Below are 20358 nucleotides of genomic sequence, written 5' to 3' on the forward strand. Positions count from 1 at the left end.
GTTCTTCCCTGCAGGGTCTGGTGCCACTGGTCCTGTTCCTCCCTGCAGGGTCCGGTGCCACTGGTCCTGTTCCTCTCTGCAGGGTCTGGTGCCACTGACCTTTGACCTTTACACTAGCGTGTCTCCAACAGCCCACAACTCCATGAAAATGTTAAAAACAGACATGAACAAATGAGCAGCGTCCCTTTGAGGACCTGCCACCCCACTTCCCACCATCCCAGTAAAGCAAAGAGGGTCTGATGCACTTTATTCCCGTCTGTGAACCACTACAGTGATATCAGCTGTCCTCCATCAGAGGAGGACTCTCAATAAAGGTCTGGAAGGTCTCAGCATGCAGAGTGAAGGTCCAGCCGCTCTTCTACCGATGGTGGTGAGGAGACGGAACATTCTCCAGCATTAGCATCTCTTAGCATCCATGAAACATGTCAAAGAGCAAATGAAAGTCATCAGATTATCAGTTTCATACGAGCTACACATGCAGGTCCAGGCTCGTTAGCTCACTACAATAAAGAAATGGAGGTCCACACCACCCAGGTCCTGCTCGTTGAGCACGCTGCTCCACACAACCCTGCTCAATCATGGATAAAATCATCTTCTTTAATGCTCAAACTCCCCTTTCAAAGTCATTGGTTTAATGAACTGAATTTTGCAGTTTTTGCTCTTCTTGATAGAAAAGGGACCAAAGCCTTCCACGATGGTGATGGACCTCACAACCTTTGGTGACAGGCCGATCAGAACGATGCCATCAGATGGAGTGAGAGCAGAGCTGCAGATGTCGGTCATGGGTTAGGGTTAGTCAAGTTCCACAGCAAAATAAATAAAGGAGACACTTCAGAACAGAAATTTACTAAAGAGAGAGAGAATGCAGATGTTGTTGGTTCCTCCATTTGATAGAAGCACTAGAAATGTCTGTGTTGTCTGTCATCTGAGGGAGAAACATCTGGAGGTCCACCTCTTTAGCTCACTTGGGCTGATCCTTGAGCTGGTGCTCCCGAAGAGCCCCGGTGAAGGTGGCTGTCCACACATGAAGAGCCGTCCCGGCTGAAAGTGTCAGAAACAGAAGGAAGGCCACCTGGAAGCCAAACCAGTCCACCACACCTCCAGCCACAGCGCTGAACGTCAGCTTGCCCAGCACCTCCAACGTTGCCAGAAAACTGTAGTGGGTTGCCTGAAAGACCAAGACGGAGAGGAGGAGTCAACCAGGAAGAGGGAGGAGTGGACACGCTGTTGCCGTTTATTACCATGGACAACATGTTGGAGAACATGTTGGAGAACATTTATTACCATGGAGAACATGTTGGAGAACATTTATTACCATGGAGAACATGTTGGAGAACATTTATTACCATGGAGAACATGTTGGAGAACATGTTGGAGAACATTTATTACCATGGAGAACATGTTGGAGAACATTTATTACAATGGAGAACATGTTGGAGAACATGTTGGAGAACATTTATTACCATGGAGAACATGTTGGAGAACATTTATTACCATGGAGAACATGTTGGAGAACATTTATTACCCCAGAGAGGAGCTGAGCGGGACCCTAACCCCAGAGAGGAGCTGAGCGGGACCCTAACCCAGAGAGGAGCTGAGCGGGACCCTAACCCCAGAGAGGAGCTGAGCGGGACCCTAACCCAGAGAGGAGCTGAGCGGGACCCTAACCCAGAGAGGAGCTGAGCGGGACCCTAACCCAGAGAGGAGCTGAGCGGGACCCTAACCCCAGAGAGGAGCTGAGCGGGACCCTAACCCCAGAGAGGAGCTGAGCGGGACCCTAACCCCAGAGAGGAGCTGAGCGGGACCCTAACCCAGAGAGGAGCTGAGCGGGACCCTAACCCCAGAGAGGAGCTGAGCGGGACCCTAACCCCAGAGAGGAGCTGAGCGGGACCCTAACCCCAGAGAGGAGCTGAGCGGGACCCTAACCCCAGAGAGGAGCTGAGCGGGACCCTAACCCAGAGAGGAGCTGACTGGAGCTGCCGTCCACAAGTGCTGCAGCTGCTTTCCTCCACCAGGGTTTCAGTGGTCCGGCTGTTCTCTGACCCTGAATCAGTGGTCTGAAGACCATCATGTGGGCCAGTAGAGACGTAGCAGCTCTCGCTAGGCTACATGCTATCGTATCCCTAAAGGCTGTGGTTTCTGGAACAGCAGCAGATCGTTCCATCGTCTCCTCAGCTTGATGGCGAGAGTCACATTAGTGAGGAATAAAATGCTTTATGATTTCAAGTAAAAGGAGAAAAACTCTACCAAGTTGAAAATTGTCTGGCGAGTACGTGCACGCCAAAAGCTGGTGCACGATCATGGAAGATGATGGAAGCCTCTCCACAGCGAAGTGGAGAGGCTTTATTCTGAGCAACTTGTTGAACAGATTTGGTTTCTGTCTCATGGGGATCGTTAGCAAGCACTCACACGATCAGCTTTCTGTCAGTGGATAGCGCTAGCTTCAATAGCACACACACTCACACTCACACACACGCGCGCACGCACACACACACACTCACACAGCTAAAAAAAAAGCAGGCTAACCCTATACTGTATAAAGGAAAGCTATCACATTAGCTCAGGGTTGTCAGCTACGCTCTTATTGATTTGTGCTTTCATTCATTTTATTAATAAGTAGATCTGGTTACATGTAGCCCCGCCCCTTTTTAACCCATTTAAAGAGTGACAGCAATTTAAATGATAATTTGTCACCTTGGAGACATTGACTGACTGACGTGTGAATGCTTGTGTGAACAGGAATCACCTCCAGGCAACGATGGCCCAGTTACTACGAGGACAAAAAGACTTGTTGAAAGAGAAGAAAATTAGAGAGGAGAAGATAAAGTCAGGAGTGGAAAACAAAGCCTTTAAAAGCTAAAGACAGGACAAAGAGGGAAGTGTCTCAAGGAGGGCACCAAAGACCAAAGCAGCAAACAGGAAAGATTTGATTTTCCATGTGGGGGGAGAGACAGAGGGGAGGAGAGCTGTTATCAAAGCTAAACAGGAAGACTTTAACTGGAAGTCCCTCTTTCTTAGAAGAACAGAGGCTCCAACCAAGCTAACGTTCATGTTGAGATGCTCCAGGAGGGTCGTTTCCTCTGTTACCTAAAGGACGCTAGAGTACTTTTAAATCAAAGCCAAGATCAGTAGAGTTGAACCCATCCGCGTTAGCATCAGTAGAGTTGAACCACTCCTGGGCTACCACCTTATCGTGGTGGAAGGGTTTGCGTGTCCCAATGATCCTCGGAGCTCCGTTATCTGGGGCTTTATGCCCCTGGTAGGGCCACCCATGGCAAACAGGTCCTAGGTGAGGGATCAGACAAAGCGTAGCCCAGGACCCCCTAATGATGAAGAACAACATTGGTGCCAAGTTTCCCTTCCGGGTCACCGGGGCCCCCTCCTGGAGCCAGGCCTGGGGGTGGGGCACGTTGGCGAGCGCCTGGTGGCCGGACCTCTGCCCATGGAGTCCGGCCGGGCACAGCCCAAAGAGGCAACATGGGACCCCCTTCCCGTGGGCTCACCACCTGCAGGAGGGGCCAAGGGGGTCGGGTGCAATGTGTGTTGGGTAGCGGCCGAAGACAGGGACCTTGGCGGTCTGATCCCTGGCTGCATAAACTGGCTCTAGGGACATGGAATGTCACCTCTCTGGTGGGAAAGGAGCCTGAGCTTGTGTGTAAGGTTGAGAAGTTCCGACTACATATAGTTGGCCTCACCTCGACGCATAGCAAGGGCTCTGGAACCAGTCTTCTCGAGAGGGGTTGGACTCTCGACCACTCTGGAGTTGCCGATGGTGAGAGGCGACGGGCAGGGGTGGCAATTCTGGTTGCTCCCCAGCTCAGTGCCTGTATATTGGAGTTTACCCCGGTGGATGAGAGGGTAGCCTCCCTTCGCCTTCGGGTGGGGGGACGGATCCTGACTGTTGTTTGTGCCTATGGTCCAAACAGCAGTTCAGCGTATCCACCCTTTTTGGAGTCCTTAGAGGGAGTGCTGGAGAGTGCTCCTTCTGGGGGCTCCCTCCTCCTCCTGGGTGACTTCAATGCTCACGTTGGCAATGACAGTGTGACCTGGAGAGGTGTGATTGGGAAGAACCGCCCCCCTGATCTGAACCCGAGCGGTGTTTTGTTATTGGACTTCTGTGCTCGTCTCAGATTGTCCATAACGAACACCTTGTTCAGACATAAAGGCGTCCACATGTGCACTTGGCACCAGGACGCCTTAGGCCGCAGATCAATGATCGACTTTGTGGTTGTGTCATCGGATTTGCGGCTGCATGTTCTGGACACTCGGGTGAAGAGAGGGGCGGAGCTGTCAACTGATCACCACCTGGTGGTGAGTTGGCTCCGATGGTGGGGAAGGATGCCGGACAGACCCGGCAGGCCCAAACGTATTGTGAGGGTCTGCTGGGAACGCCTGGCATTGTCTCCTGTCAGAAGGAGCTTCAACTCACGCCTCCGGGAGAGCTTTGACCATGTCCCGGGGGAGGCGGGGGACATTGAGTCTGAGTGGACCGTGTTCCGTGCCTCCATTGTTGAGGCAGTTGACCGGTGCTGTGGCCGCAAGGTGGTTGGTGCCTGTCGTGGCGGCAATGCCCGAACCCGCTAGTGGACACCAGCGGTGAGGGATGCCGTCAAGCTGAAGAAGGAGTCGTATCGGGCCTTACTGGCCTGTGGGGCAGCAGATAGGTCCCGGCAGGCCAAGCGGAGTGCAGCTAGGGCATGGGAAGAGTTCGGTGAGGCCATGGAGAACGACTTTCGGACGGCCTTGAAAAGGTTCTGGACCACCATCCGGCATCTGAGGAAGGGGAAACAGTGCACTGTCAACACTGTGTATAGTGGCGATGGTGTGCTGCTGATCTCAACTCGGGATGTTGTGGATTGGTGGAAGGAATACTTCGAGGACCTCCTCAATCCCACCAACACGCCTTCCAGTTAGGAAGCAGGGCTACATTTGGCCTATCCCCAGGGGACCTACACCCTCAGCAGGGTCTTCGAGGGTGCATGGGAGTTTGCCCAACCAGTCCACATGTGTTTTGTGGACTTGGAGAAGGCATTCGACCGTGTCCCTCGGGGGGTCCTGTGGGGGGTCCTCCGAGAGTATGGGGTGTCGGGCCCGCTGATACGGGCTGTCCGCTCCCTGTACGATCGGTGCCAGAGTTTGGTCCGTATTGCTGGCAGTAAGTCGAACTTGCTTCCAGTGAGGGTTGGCCTCCGCCAGGGCTGCCCTTTGTCACCGATTCTGTTCATAACTTTTATGGACAGAATTTCTAGGTGCAGTCATGGTGTTGAGTGGGTCCGGCTTGGTGACCTCAGGATTGGGTCTCTGCTTTTTGCAGATGATGTGGTCCTGTTGGTGTCATCGGCCCATGACCTCCAACGATCACTGGATCGGTTCGCTGCCGCATGTGAAGCGGCTGGGATGAAAATCAGCACCTCCAAATCCGAGGCCATGGTTCTCGACCGGAAAAAGGTGGAGTGCCTTCTCCGGGTAAAGGAGGAGATCCTGCCCCAAGTGGAGGAGTTCAAGTACCTCAGGGTCTTGTTCAGGAGTGAGGTCAGAATGGAGCGGGAAGTCGACAGGTGGATCGGTGCGGCGTCGGCAGTAATGCGGACTCTGCACCGGTCCGTAGTGGTGGAGAGAGAGCTGAGCCGAAAGGCAAAGCTCTCGATTTACCGGTCAATCTTCGTTCCTACCCTCACCTATGGTCATGAGCTTTGGGTAATGACCGAAAGAACAAGATCACGGGTACAAGCGGCTGAAATGAGCTTCCTCCGTAGGGTGGCTGGGCTCTCCCTTAGAGATAGGGTGAGAAGCTCTGCCATCTGGGAGGAGCTCGGAGTAGAGCCGCTGCTCCTCCGCGTTGGGAGGAGCCAGATGAGGTGGCTTGGGCATCTAGTTAGGATGCCCCCTGGACGCCTCCCTGGTGAGGTGTTCGGGGCATGTCCCTCCGATAGGGGACCCCCGGGAAGACCCAGGACACGTTGGAGAGACTATGTCTCTCGACTGGCCTGGGAACGCCTGGGGATCCCTCCGGATGAGCTGGAAGAAGTGGATGGATGGATGGATGGATGGATGGATGGATGGATGGACGGAGTTGAACCCATGCACGCTAGCATCAGTAGAGTTGAACCCATGCATGTTAGCATCAATAGAGTTGAACCCATGTACGCTAGTATCAGTAGAGTTGAACCCATGCATGTTAGCATCAGTAGAGTTGAACCCATGCATGTTAGCATCAGTAGAGTTGAACCCATGTACGCTAGTATCAGTAGAGTTGAACCCATGTACGCTAGTATCAGTAGAGTTGAACCCATGCATGTTAGCATCAGTAGAGTTGAACCCATGTACGCTAGTATCAGTAGAGTTGAACCCATGCATGTTAGCATCAGTAGAGTTGAATCCATGTACGCTAGCATCAGTAGAGTTGAACCCATGTACGCTAGCATCAGTAGAGTTGAACCCATGCATGTTAGCATCAGTAGAGTTGAACCCATGCACGCTAGCATCAGAGGCAGCAGAAGGAGGCCGGTGTTCCAGTTACCTGAATGCCTTCGTCAGCTCTCTGGCTGCAGTGCATCATGGTTGTGAACGTGAGCGTGGTGATGAGACCCCCCAGGAAGTGTTGCACGCTCAAGCTCAGCACAGCCAAACCTGGAGGAGCAAACACGTGTGAGAATGGCTCCTTTGATCAGACAGAAAAGATAAGCTTGTCTTCACAGTCGCTGCTGCTTCCACATGTACAGAGAGGAGTGAGAAACAGCCCCCCACCCCCCCACCTAGAACAGACAGAGAAATGTGCTGTATCCTCTGAGGAGACGTTGCAGAGCAGCAGGGAAACACAGAGGCTGTCTGTGGCCCCAACACTCAATTATTCACTCAGCCATCACAGCTTCCCCTGGATCAGGTTCTTTAGTCCCCGACACCAGGCTGATCAGGCTGAGGAGGCTCTGAAGAGTCTGAGGAGTCTGAAGGTTATCATGGAATATTGAAATATGGGAAACTCTGTTTTGGTTTGGTTGAGTTTTCCTCAAAACTTTGTTCTGGAGTGGAAGCAAGCGGGAGCGTTTGGGTCTGATGGAGCAACAGCAGACGGATGGATCCCAGAACCCCCCCCCAGATCCCTGTGTGGTGGGAAGAGACGTGTCACTGAGACATTAATAACTCAATGGCTCTCCTGGGGGGGCAATAAGACCTGTCCATCAATGCCCCCCATGATGCTCCCACCTGTTTCAAAGGGAGCCTAAAGTGACCCCAGAGGCCGAATTTCTTCTGGATTTTGGGACGGTGACTTGGAGACAATGTCTCCGTGAGAGGACGACAAGGTGCTGATGACTTCATCTATGGTGGAGCCACATGGAGTCTGAGGTACCTGGCAGATGGGAGCAGACGTGCACGAGGACGTGCACGTGTTGGGTTCAGTGTCAGTGGGGGGCTCGCTCACCTTTCAGGAGAGTTGATGGTTCCAGGACGGTGAGCAAAGAGCTTTGGAACACCATGCTGATGGTTCTCAGCACAAAGACGCGTCGCATGATGGCGCCGATACTGAGGAGGGACGAGAACACAGCATCAGTGCTGCTGACCAGGGTTAAGGGTTAGGGGTTAGGGTTAGGGTTAGAGGGTTAGGGGTTAGGGGTTAGGGGTGGGTTAGGGGGTTAGGGGTTAGGGCTAACCCGATACTGAGGAGGGACGAGAACACAGCATCAGTGCTGCTGACCAGGGTTAGGGTTAGGGGTTAGGGGTTAGGGCTAACCCAATACTGAGGAGGGACGAGAACACAGCATCAGTGCTGCTGACCAGGGTTAGGGTTAGGGGTTAGGGTTAGGGGTGAGGGTTAGGGGTGAGGGTTAGGGGTGAGGGTTAGGGGTTAGGGGTTGGGTTAGGGGTTAGGGTTGGGTTAGGGTTAGAGGGTTAGGGGTTAGGGGTTAGGGTTGGGTTAGGGGTGAGGGTTAGGGTTGGGTTAGGGGTTAGGGTTGGGTTAGGGGTGAGGGTTAGGGTTGGGTTAGGGGTTAGGGCTAACCCGATACTGAGGAGGGACGAGAACACAGCATCAGTGCTGCTGACCACCCTGCAGAAGTTGAGAAGCAACTTATTGTTGCATGTCTGAAGCACATGAGGCGGTAAACAAGGCCCCAGGCATAAATGGACCCCCCTCAGGGTTGGTTGGTGACGTAATCAATAACCTCAGGAGATCCCCAGCATGAGAATGACAATTAATCACCGTTAACCAGCTCCTAAAACACAGACGTGCACAATCACACAGCAGTGGTGATTCCTGAGTGGCACCAGGGATTAACCTCTGCCAATCACTCAGAGGATGCCTGCCACTCAAGGACTCCTCCTGGTTGTTGGGATGGAGGGGGGGGGGTGTATGTGTGTGTGTGTGTGTGTCAAAGAGCTGCCTCATGAACGCACCACAACCTGAGTTGGTCTCATCCTGATTGTTCAGGAACGAGTGTTCAGAGTGCAGTCAAAAACTGGACTCACCACTGGTCTCAACACTGGTCCCACTACTGGAACCACCACTGGTCCCACTACTGGACCCACCACTGGTCCCACCACTGGACCCACCACTGGTCCCACCACTGGACCCACCACTGGACCCACCACTGGACCCACCACTGAGCCGGTTGTTCTTGGATCAACCTCCCCAGTCGTTCCACACTTCTATACTAATCTGATTTTTGTACCGATTAGATCACTTCATGGATTAAGGAGTTACACTTGTTAGTCCACTTCCTATTGGGAGTTCCCGCCAGGTGGAGAGACTTGGACAGAAGTTTAGGAAAAGACACACAAGAAAACTTTTCCATGCAGGCAAACTCTTCCTCAATTTGAGTTCATGCTGTTCTATATAAAAGGGTTGAACAACCTTATAGAAATCAGACTCAAAGATAATCGTCTCTCCTAACCTAACCCTCTAACCCTAACCCTCTAACCTTAACCCCCTAATCCTAACCGTCTAACCCTCTAACCCTATCCCCCTAACACTAACACTAACCCTCAAACCCTAACCCTTACCCTCTAACCCTAACCCTTTAACCCCCTAACCCTCTAACCCTTAGCCTCTAACCCTAACCCCCTAATCCTAACCCTCTAACCCTAACCCTCTGACCCTAACCCCCTAACCCTCACCCTCTAACCCTAAGCCTCTAACCCTAACCCCACCCATAACCCTAACCCTCTAACCCTAACCCTCTAACCCTAACCCCACCCATAACCCCACCCCATAACCCTAACACTCACCCTCTAACCCTAACCCTCTAACCCTAACCCCACCCCATAACCCTAACCCTCTAACCCTAACCCCACCCCATAACCTTAACCCTCTAACCCTAACCCTCTAACCCTCTAACTCTAACCCTAACCCTCACCCTCTAACCCTCTAACCCTCTAACCCTAACCCTCACCCTCTAACCCTAACCCCACCCCATAACCCTCTAACCCTCTAACCCTCACCCTCTAACCCTCACCCTCTAACCCTCACCCTCTAACCCTCTAACCCTCACCCTCTAACCCTCACCCTCTAACCCTAACCATCTCTCCCCTTTTTCTGCTGGTCTGAGAAGCCAAAACAGAAAAAATGTAAGAAATAACTCAATAGAAAACATCTCGCCCTCACAGTCCAGGGTGATATAGAATGATTATATAGAATGATTATATAAAATGATTGTACAGAATGATTATATAAAATGATTGTATAGAATGATTGTATAGAATGATTGTATAGAATGGTTATATATAAATGATTGTAAAGAAATGAGAAATACTGTGAGCCTTCCTAAACCTTCTTATACCTTTTGTGCCTCCCATACGTTCCCCCTATACTCAGACAGGTATATTTGAGAGCGGTCCAGCATTCACATGCTAAGAAGCCTTTTCTTTTCCTGGTCCCTCACCTGCAGCCACAATCACCACATTCATGTCCCTCTCTGGAGACATGTGCATGAGAGAGAGACAGAGAGGGACAGAGAGAGAGACCTGCTAGGCTTCCACCTTACACAAGCTAGCCACCCATAATAGCCAAGAGCTCAGGTAGCAAAGGGGGTCATTCCCTGACCACTCAGCCATTTGTGATGGTGGAGGATAAAACTCCTCACGGAGCTCTTAGAGGTGGGACCACAGCCCAGTAGACAGCACTTTGTCTGCTCGTGCACGAGTGTGAGAGGCTGAGGAAGTGTCATCCCACGTGTGTGTGTGTGTGTGTGTGCTAATGACGGCGGTGCTAGCCACTGACAGGATGCATGTTTGGGGGGTTTACAAGCTACAGAACGGTAACCAGAGTTGTGCTGCTGGCTGCACACTGTGTTGACAGTCAGAAAAACATTTACACATCGATGTTTTCCTCTGAGATTTCAAAAGAACGTGGAAAAAACTATGCGCGTCCACCCAGATCCACAATAAGGCCTGAAAGCTCTGTGGTAAGCATGCCAGGCCAGTAGAGGGTGCTGTTCTGAGGAGCGTTAGCGACTGACTCTTCCTTAGCAAACGTAGCGAATGCTTCTCCACCGGTCAGAGTATTAAGACACCAAATTCACCAAATCGCTAACATAGCACAGTTTGCACATGTTGCACGGTAGGTGGCCATAGCGCTTGTTCTCCCCAGGTCTGGCCTCTTTATTTAGAACCTTTTAGAACATTTTCAAACCTTTTGACTCTGGAGCCATTTTCAGAAGCCAGAAAATCCCCAGAAAGCTTTAAGATCAACAACAACAGGAAGCCTCCATTCACACTAAAACAAGATAGGCCATCTCTGACTCACGTAGTGTCACCTTCCCTCACCTTTTAGCAATTAGCAGACATTTCTTCAAAGCAATAAAACAGCTAACCACTGAGAACAAAGAAGAACTTGATTCTGAAGGTACTGACTGGATCAGTTTTCCAGATCAACAGCTCATACTGTTATTATTCATCAACCTTTAATATTCACTATTACTGATCCACACTCATTGCTGTTGTCACATAATCCCAAGAAGCTTCTTCGTGCCGTGGAGACACACGGTTCACTGATGGCTGGTTTGGTTAGTGTCTGGTGAGGACATACGGCCCCTTATAAAGGTTTCGTTGTGTATAGTTCCCATGACATCGTCCGAGCCGGAGGCAGCATGTAGGAACGACGTGATCCGCACGGGCCTTCAACTCTCTGATCAGCACATCTGGCTCAGACCAAGAGTTAGCATGGCTCTACCATCAAATCCCAAGGGTGCGTTTGAGCGAGCGGGCACGTGCACATGCGTGTGTCAGCTCCAAAACAAGAATATGTTTCCTTTAATTACTGCACACATTCAGAAGAGACCCTGCAAAAGCACAGATGTAGCCAGAAGACAGTGATGCGGACACCTTTGGAAGAAGGCCCTGTGATACAAGCTCATCAATCAAGTTCTCCCCAAATGGAGACTCCAGCGCAGGTTTACCAAAGGAAGCTTCCTTTCAACCTCCCTGACAGCTTTGTTTCTGATTGTTGGAGCCTCAGCAGATACGCTTGATGACCTACCTGAACCGAGTGAGCAGCAGTCCTCCTAAAGATGAGCCACCAATGGAAAAGCCCATGGCAATCACCCCATTCCAAAAGCCCAGCTCCCTGGCAGTCATGTGATGGTCCAGCAGGAACAGAGGGAACATGGTCACCGCCCCCTGCTCACCTGTCAATCACACACAGATACAGGGTCAGGGTTAGGGTCAGGGTCAGCTTTGTTCGACATGCAGCTCCTCAACACACAACCAGGCGACGAGTTGGCTGAACAAGACGGTTTTCTAGAGATGACAAGAACCAACGTGCACATCAACATGCAGTGCACCTCAGCCTATTCCTGGAAAGTGTCAATAATAGATGGCTGACAAGAAAAAGAATCCCCCCAGTCACTTTATCAAACAGGGGCCTCGCACTTCTCCTACAGCACAAAACGAAAGCACAACAGAAACACAAAAACTTGCACAGATGAAACAGACCTCACAAAGACCTTTCAGTCAAAATGAAGTTTCTGTCAGGCGCTAACACTTCCTCTGTGTGGGGGGGGGAGGTTCTGCTGAACATTACAGTAAAATATTCAGTGGTGCCGACTCCACGCTCTTATTATATTAATGGAGACCGACTTCAGAAAGACGGGGGGACCACGGAGCTGCCTGAGTGACAGCCGGGCTCCCAGACTGCTGTCAAAGACGACGCAACACAGCCGACAAGTCACTCACTCAAGGCAGCGAGGAGACAAACAACAATAGAAGAGCAGGATGAAACGGAATGACGGAAAAAATAACAAGAGGAAGCAGAGAAGCTCCCAGTGATCCGGCGTGCAGCAGCAAAAGGAGGGGGTCACTGGTCCAACTGCTGGGACAATCCGGACAGGGACAGGGGGAGCAGAGGGACAGGGGGAGCAGAGGGACAGGGGGAGCAGAGGGACAAGGGGAGCAGAGGGACAGGGGGAGCAGAGGGACAGGGGGAGCAGAGGGACAAGGGGAGCAGAGGGACAGGGGGAGCACAGGGACAAGGGGAGCACAGGGACAAGGGGAGCAGAGGGACAGGGGGAGCAGAGGGACAGGGGGAGCAGAGGGACAGGGGGAGCAGAGGGACAAGGGGAGCACAGGGACAAGGGGAGCACAGGGACAGGGGGAGCACAGGGACAGGGGGGGCACAGGGAGAGGGGGAGCAGAGGGACAAGGGGAGCAGAGGGACAGGGGGAGCACAGGGACAAGGGGAGCACAGGGACAAGGGGAGCAGAGGGACAGGGGGAGCAGAGGGACAGGGGGAGCAGAGGGACAAGGGGAGCACAGGGACAAGGGGGAGCACAGGGACAGGGGGAGCACAGGGACAAGGGGAGCACAGGGACAGGGGGAGCAGAGGGACAAGGGGAGCACAGGGACAGGGGGGGGCACAGGGACAGGGGGAGCACAGGGACAAGGGGAGCACAGGGACAGGGGGGGCACAGGGACAAGGGGAGCACAGGGACAGGGGGGGGCACAGGGAGAGGGGGAGCACAGGGACAGGGGGAGCACAGGGACAAGGGGAGCACAGGTACGGGGGAGCACAGGGACAAGGGGAGCACAGGGACAAGGGGAGCACAGGGACAAGGGGAGCACAGGTACAGGGGGAGCACAGGGACAAGGGGAGCACAGGGACAAGGGGAGCACAGGGACAGGGGGAGCACAGGGACAAGGGGAGCACAGGTACAGGGGGAGCACAGGGACAGGGGGAGCACAGGGACAAGGGGAGCACAGGGACAGGGGGAGCACAGGGACAGGGGGAGCACAGAGACAAGGGGAGCAGAGGGACAGGGGGAGCACAGGGACAGGGGGAGCACAGGGACAAGGGGAGCACAGGGACAAGGGGAGCACAGGTACAGAGGGGGCACAGAGACAAGGGGAGCAGAGGGACAGGGGGAGCACAGGGACAGGGGGAGCACAGGAACGGGTCGTGTGCAGAGGAACCATGACCAGGAACGGGTCGTGTGCAGAGGAACCATGACTAGGAACGGGTCGTGTGCAGAGGAACCATGACTAGGAACGGGTCGTGTGCAGAGGAACCATGACCAGGAACGGGTCGTGTGCAGAGGAACCATGACCTCTCAAACCTGCCACTGCCCCCTACCCATGCGGTCCTTCACAAGTTACTCCCATCACTCTCATCAGTGATACCAGTCAGAAAGCCATCCACTCACCCAAGGGGAAGTTGAGGGTTTGAATCCAGCACAAGCGTCAACATTGGCCTGCCTGTTTACCCATGATCCTCTGCTTGCCAGCTTTTGCAACCCTGCCTTCAACTAATTATTTCTTTACAGTAGGGAGGGGGGGGGGGCACAGACAGCATTAGCAGGCTGATTATTCCTCTCTATAAATATTCTCAAAGCAACAATTGTCCATTTCAGTTGGGATTTCATTAGACATCAAAAAAGATTAAACAGCCAGAGTGAAAGGGAGGAGAAAAGGGTTTAATAAGAGAGAAGAGGGAGAGGAGAAAAACAGGGAGAAAAGATATGGGACAAAAGAGTGTGATGAGACCGAGGAGAAAAGAAGGAGAGGAAAGTGACGGCATGAAAAAATAGATAGAAAAATACACAGTGAAAGAAAGTGACAGTCATTTCATAAAAAGATGATCGAAAGAGTGGAAAACGAGAGTAGCCATAGGAGGAGGAGCAGGAGGAGCAGGATGAGGGGGAGGAGGGAGAAGAGGGGGAGGAGGGAGAGGAGGATGGGGAGGAGGAGGGGTGAGGGGGGGTGAGGGGAGGAGCAGGATGAGGGGGAGGAGGGGGTTAGGGTTAGAGGGTAAGGGTTAGGCAGGATGCATGTTTTTAGACAGTGGGTTAGGGTTAGGGTTAGGCATTAGGGGTTAGGGGTTAGGGTTAGGCATTAGGGTTAGGGTTAGGGGTTAGGGTTAGGCGTTAGGGGGTTAGGGTTAGGCATTAGGGGTTAGGGTTAGGCGTTAGGGTTAGGCATTAGGGGTTTGGATTAGGCATTAGGGGTTAGGGTTAGGGGTTAGGGTTAGGGCAGGGGTTAGGGTTAGGGTTAGGCATTAGGGGTTTGGATTAGGCATTAGGGGTTAGGGTTAGGGGTTAGGGTTAGGGCAGGGGTTAGGGTTAGGGTTAGGGTTAGGCATTAGGGGTTTGGATTAGGCATTAGGGGTTAGGGCTAGGGGTTAGGGTTAGGGCAGGGGTTAGGGTTAGGGTTAGGGTTAGGCATTAGGGGTTAGGGTTAGGCATTAGGGTTAGGCATTAGGGGTTAGGGTTAGGCATTAGGGGTTAGGGTTAGGCATTAGGGGTTAGGGTTACGCAGGATGCATGTTTTTAGACAGTGGGTTAGGGTTAGGCATTAGGGGTTAGGGTTAGGGGTTAGGGTTAGGGCAGGGGTGGGCATCAAGGGCCGTATCCAAGCCAGACCTTCTGTCCTACAGGTAAACACTTTCTCCTGGGGTTCCATTTACCTTGGTGAAAGCATTTCCTGCCTGATAGGATGCAAATCCTGGCAAGAATTCAACCCTCGAGGACTGGATTTGCCTACCCCTGGGTTAGGCATTAGGGTTAGGGTTAAGGGGTTAGGGTTAGTCCCCCCAGACCTTCACACTCCACGGTGCAAAATAAAGCAGATGAGCACCACCACGCTCCACATCCTACAGGTTGCAGCTTTAGCTTTGAGTTCGCTGGACTTCTAGTCTAGCTGACTGACATTCACCAGCAAACATCTCCTGAAGGTGACATTAGAGCGCTCCACTATCTACAGCACAAAGATGCTGTGCTTGGCTGTTTGGGTGTTTCCACTTTGCTCTTTCTCCCCCATCTCAGGGCACCATGTGGTGGTTGTTTATTAATTCATCCATTCTTCAGCCTGTCTCCCTGCAGTGCCAGTCTTCTCCCTTCCTTCCCTTCTTCCTTCCCTTCTTCCTACCCTTCTTCCTTGCTGTCCCAGCCCACATTCAACCAGTCCTGTCAGCAAACATATCACTAAACCCTAACCCTAACCCAGTACTCCATCTTCTGAAACTCTTTGTGTAGTCATGCTTTACTTATTCTCTGACAACAACAAAGATCTCTCTTACTTGGTTCCAAGTCTGTGATAACTCCCAAAGCAAGCCAGCACAGGGGTCTGCTGACATAACCAACCCTAATGCAGCATCAGAAACACTGTAAATCCATCTCCCTTTACAGTCAGATGCCTTATATGTAGCTAAAGGAGGAAGCTATTCCTGGCAGCCTGAACTTTCCTGTTGCTAAAACCTTCCACTGTTTTAGGGGAAAGGATTCCCTCAAGTCTCATATCGAGTCTGTCTCTTTATTTCATTAATGTGTTCAAATGCTCTCACGAGTGACTTTATTCGCACCTTGTTCCCTTTCTTCAGCCATTCCTGCTGCACTTTCTGCTTCTCCGGACCTCCAAAAACAGATCTCCCATCATGCCTGTGGCCTCAGATGGCACAAGGCCACAGTTCTGACACGCGGCTCTTCGTGATTGTCCATTTTGTTGGCGTAAATTTAGAGTTCATTAGAGGAAAGCTGGGGGGTGTGGGGGGGTGCTTGGGTTTGGGGCTCAGACGGACGAATCAGCAGTCTCACATTAACATACCCACACACCTCCTGAACAAAAACAATACTGTCTCACATTATGTTGGCATACTCAGGCCTGATTCAAGATATTACGCAATCTGTGTTTTTCCAGAAAAGTATTTGGACAGTGAGGACCAGACTGTGCGAGATGGCACTCCAACCCTAACCGAAGCAAAGCCGCTTCTATTTCTGATGACAGTCTGTGCAGCGGGGGATGCTCCCTAGAAACAATCTGGGGGGGATTGGGGTCCAGCCGGCCTTTGTATTTGTCTTGTAACGTCATGTACTTACTGAACCATACTCCAAAATGCAGCAGACACAAAGAGAAGAAACGAGCAGGCCTTCCAGCAGATACAGCAGACTGGGAGTGTGAGGGTGCACCTCCATCACATCACATGTTGCTTTGTCAAACCTTCCGTTTCTGTTCCCAAAAACACCGACACTTAATCCTTAATCCCCTTCTGCTACCAAACCTAAAACTTTCTCTCCCACACACCAACGCTCCACTTGGCCAAAACTACCTGGAATTTAGTTTCTTTTCAGAGCAAATATGTAAAATGCATTTTTAAATTCAATATGCTTTTAGACGGCGTGTGTACACAATGTTTTTAAGTATGGTATTATAAAAGCCAACTTTTCTGGCAGCATCAGTGTTTTAAAAGCGCACCCAGGAGTTAAAACTCTCTCCATTGTTTCAAATGAAGTTTTTCCAGCTTGTTTAACTCCTCTTTATGTATTCACACACCAACAGAGACCCCTACCGGTGGGATGTGAGACCTGCATCCCAGAAAGAACCAAGCTTCATCTTCATGGTGGAAAAAAGAGTTTTCTGATTCAAACAGATTTTAGGGTGGTACAGCCATAAAACAATATCACATTTTAGGCCATATTTCTGTTATCTCACAGAATTTTTCAGTATTCAAATGAGGATCAAAATGTAAGTAGGAAACACATGATCAAACATAAAACTGCTTTAAAATATTGGAAGATTAGAAGCAGATGACTGTTAAACAATCAGCAATTATACAGATTTATTTGAAAGATGAAAGATGTGAATGGGATATTCGGGGTGGTAACCAGTTTACTACAGAACACACAGGGTTAGGGTTAGGGTGGGTTAGGGTTAGGCAGGATGGTTAGGGTTAAAGGGTTAGGGTCAGGGTTAGGGGGTTAGGGTGGGTTAGGGTTAGCGTCAGGGTTAGGAGGTTAGGGTTAGGCAGGATGGTTAGGGTTAAAGGGTTAGGGTTAGGGGGTTAGGGTGGGTTAGGGTTAGCGTCAGGGTTAGGAGGTTAGGGTTAGCTTCAGGGTTAGGGGTTAGGGTTAGGCAGGATGGTTAGGGTTAAAGGGTTAGGGTTAGCATCAGGGTAAGGGGGTTAGGGTTAGGCAGGATGGTTAGGGTTAAAGGGTTAGCGTCAGGGTTAGGGTTAGAGGGTTAGGGTTAGGCAGGATGGTTAGGGTTAAAGGGTTAGGGTCAGGGTTAGGGTTAGGGGGTTAGGGTGGGTTAGGGTTAGCGTCAGGGTTAGGGTTGGGGGTTAGAGTTAGAGGGTTAGGGGGTTAGGGGGTTAGAGGGTTAGGGTTGGGGGTTAGAGTTAGAGGGTTAGGGGGTTAGGGGGTTAGGGTTAGAGGGTTAGGGTTAGGGTTGGGGGTTAGAGTTAGAGTTAGAGGGTTAGGGGGTTAGGGTTAGAGGGTTAGGGGGTTAGGGGGTTAGAGGGTTAGGGTTGGGGGTTAGAGTTAGAGGGTTAGAGGGTTAGAGGGTTAGGGTTAGAGGGTTAGGGTTGGGGGTTAGAGTTAGAGGGTTAGGGGGTTAGGGGGTTAGGGTTAGGCAGGATGCATGTTTTAGACAGTGCAAGGAAAGTGGAGCACCAGCATTCTTCCATGCTGGTTCTTGGAAAACACACACTTCACATACAGTAGAAAGAGGTTGGAACTGAACCCAGGACCCACTTGCTGTGTCACCACAGAACAAGATCCGAAAGAACAGATCCTCATATCACGATGAAGTACTCAGTATTGTTTTATTGTGTAGTTAAGGGAGTTAAGGGAACTTAATTTTAAACAGGTCAGCATGTTGAAGACGTAATATTTGAACTATTAGGCCAAGGTAACGTAGATACACAATAAAGAGCATTGTATTGAAGAAATCAACAGACATTTTTAATCCAAAATAAAAATGAGTTCTTATTTTTCAGACTTACCTAATTTGTATGTCAGAACATACAAGACTGTCCAGGGAGTACCAGGCACTGCAACCAGTTTTCTCCACACCTTCCATGGCTTTATGGCTTCCATTCCCTGGCCTCCTTTCCTGCTGTTATCTGCCTGGTGTCCCCAAAGAATGTCATCATCCAATAAAGGCCCCCCCCACACAAAGAGAGCAACGCCTGCATACACAAACGTCAACAGCAAGAACATCCAGCTCCAGCCGGCCACATCAATGACCGCCAGGAGCCCCCCTCCAGCAAACACTGATCCAGCTTTGTAACCTACAACTTGAGCTGTGTTACCAAGTCCCAACTCCCCACGGCCTTTCAACAACCCCACTGCGGCCCCATCTACCGCTATGTCCTGGATAGAGGCCAGGAAGTTCATGGCCAGCAAGGTTCCTGCTACCCCCCAGATGTGTGCTTCTGGGGCCAGGGCAGCACTGAAGAGGCACGTCAGAGCCAGTCCAGAAATGGTTCCTACCAGCCAGCGCTGCTTGGTGCTGACCCTATCCACCAAAGGGGCCCAGAGCACCTTCAGAACCCAGGGGAAGTAGAGGATCTTGGTGAAGCCAATACGGGTGAGGGACTGGCCGGCTCCACGCAGGTAGACCGGAAGCAGGGACGACTGGAGCCCATAAGGGATTCCCTGGACAAAGTACAACAGGCCCAAGAAAACTAGTTTGTCGTTCATGGTCCAAGTGTAGAATTGACACCCTCCGACTGGAAAATGCACAGCAGTGGCCCATTGGTCAGGACATTTCCTCTCAATGAGAACTTACTGATTGGAACCAGTGCTGAGCCAGTCCTGGGGGAAAGTACAGAGTTTCAAGTTAGAACCAGTCCGTGACATTGACTTCATCATATGAGAGAACCCAAGGGTGGACGAAAGCCCTTCCTATGCAGCGCTGAGCCTTTATCAGCCTCTAACGTTGTCACATGCATTAAGCTGATAGGTGATCACATTGCAGGTGTTTCCATCCCTTCACTGCTTAAATGTTGCTGTGACTCGTTGACCTTTAGCCGTTAGGCTTCCTTTAAGTAGCTACCCTGATGATGTCGCTAACCTGTTCTCATTTGATCTTACACAACTCCCAGCTTTAAAATACGTTTACATCGTGTGACGGCCTGATATGATTTGTCTTTATTATGAGGAAAATAGTTACCTATCGGTTAGATTCACGCCACTGTGGATGTTTGTTAGGGTTGTTAGCAATCCGTGAGATGCTCCGCTGGTGTGCGGTCGCTCCCAAGATCGTATAATGAAGGACAGACGCCTCACTACAACCTGCTCTCGGGCGCGACGCTACGCGTCCCCGGGTCAGTTTCTATTTAAGTTCCATCTCCTAAAATTATCTCACTGGAAATGGTAATGACTAAAAACAGAACTTATCAAATACTCACAGATAGGTCTGTAACAGAGCAACACGCTATTTTCATCGATTAAAATAAAAGAAACTGTTTTTAAAAATACGTTTATAAAACAAAAGCTTGGAGATTTTTGAAAGAAAAAAAGCACCCATTTTCAAAGTTTTGAACAATCTTCTTCGGAATTGCTGAAAAATTGGATCAGATTTCCTTCCGATGCCCCTCATGATTTTTCCCTGATATTATGAGGGGTTATCCTGTAGCGCCCTCTAGCGGTAGAATACGGTCATGACAGGTGAATGACGGATCCAGCAGCTCGGGTTGGTTTAGAAACACACACACACACACACAGACACACACACATTTGAAAGACTTTATGAAAAACAAAGTACAAGAAGACAGCTAGTTGAAGTTGTTAGTTCAGCTCTTCTAACCAATTCATTGTTTTATCCGATGGGAAAATAGTTTTGAAATTTGTACCTAAATTTCAAATAAACATCACTAATTTAGTTTTCAAATTATTTACAAAACTTATTTCACTTTTACAAAAAATTATAGCCAGATGGCCAAATTGCATTACACAAATTAACACTGTCCTTCACTGTGTTTTAGGTCCACTAATTTTACTATTTTGATAGTTTTTAGTATCTTGAATGACCTATTTTCATGTACTTGTTTTACGTTACTATTTTTTCACCTGTTTGTGGACCATTGAAAACTAGTTGCTGTGTTAGAACTGGCTTAATTGCATCATTGTTTATTATTATTACTTATAGTCTTTAAAG

The 20358-nt window shown here is 50.6% G+C and overlaps 1 protein-coding gene across 1 annotated transcript; it reads right to left on the reverse strand.

Annotated features, from left to right (window-relative positions):
- Positions 1–230: 230 nt before the first annotated feature.
- Positions 231–19523, reverse strand: mfsd3 (major facilitator superfamily domain containing 3). The gene is made up of 6 exons (XM_029829630.1): positions 19372–19523; positions 18200–19013; positions 11471–11618; positions 7421–7521; positions 6521–6630; positions 231–1168 (listed from the first exon to the last, which is right to left on the reverse strand). The coding sequence occupies exons 2-6, from the start codon at positions 18897–18899 to the stop codon at positions 962–964; spliced, it is 1266 nt and encodes a 421-aa protein (XP_029685490.1). The 5' UTR covers positions 18900–19013; positions 19372–19523; the 3' UTR covers positions 231–961.
- Between the last annotated feature and the right edge of the window lie 835 nt (positions 19524–20358).

Source organism: Takifugu rubripes, chromosome 21, assembly GCF_901000725.2.
Source record: "Takifugu rubripes chromosome 21, fTakRub1.2, whole genome shotgun sequence".
NCBI classification, from domain to species: domain Eukaryota; kingdom Metazoa; phylum Chordata; class Actinopteri; order Tetraodontiformes; family Tetraodontidae; genus Takifugu; species Takifugu rubripes.

Bases quoted from the DNA above. Each gene is read 5' to 3' on its own strand.
- mfsd3 (XM_029829630.1), bottom strand. From the start codon at position 18,899: ATGAACGACAAACTAGTTTTCTTGGGCCTGTTGTACTTTGTCCAGGGA. The intron at 11,619-18,199 runs GTAAGTCTGAAA...TGTGATTGACAG, and splicing joins TGTTCTGACATACAAATTAG to GTGAGCAGGGGGCGGTGACC. The intron at 1,169-6,520 runs GTAACTGGAACA...TTGGTCTTTCAG, and splicing joins GAGCTGACGAAGGCATTCAG to GCAACCCACTACAGTTTTCT.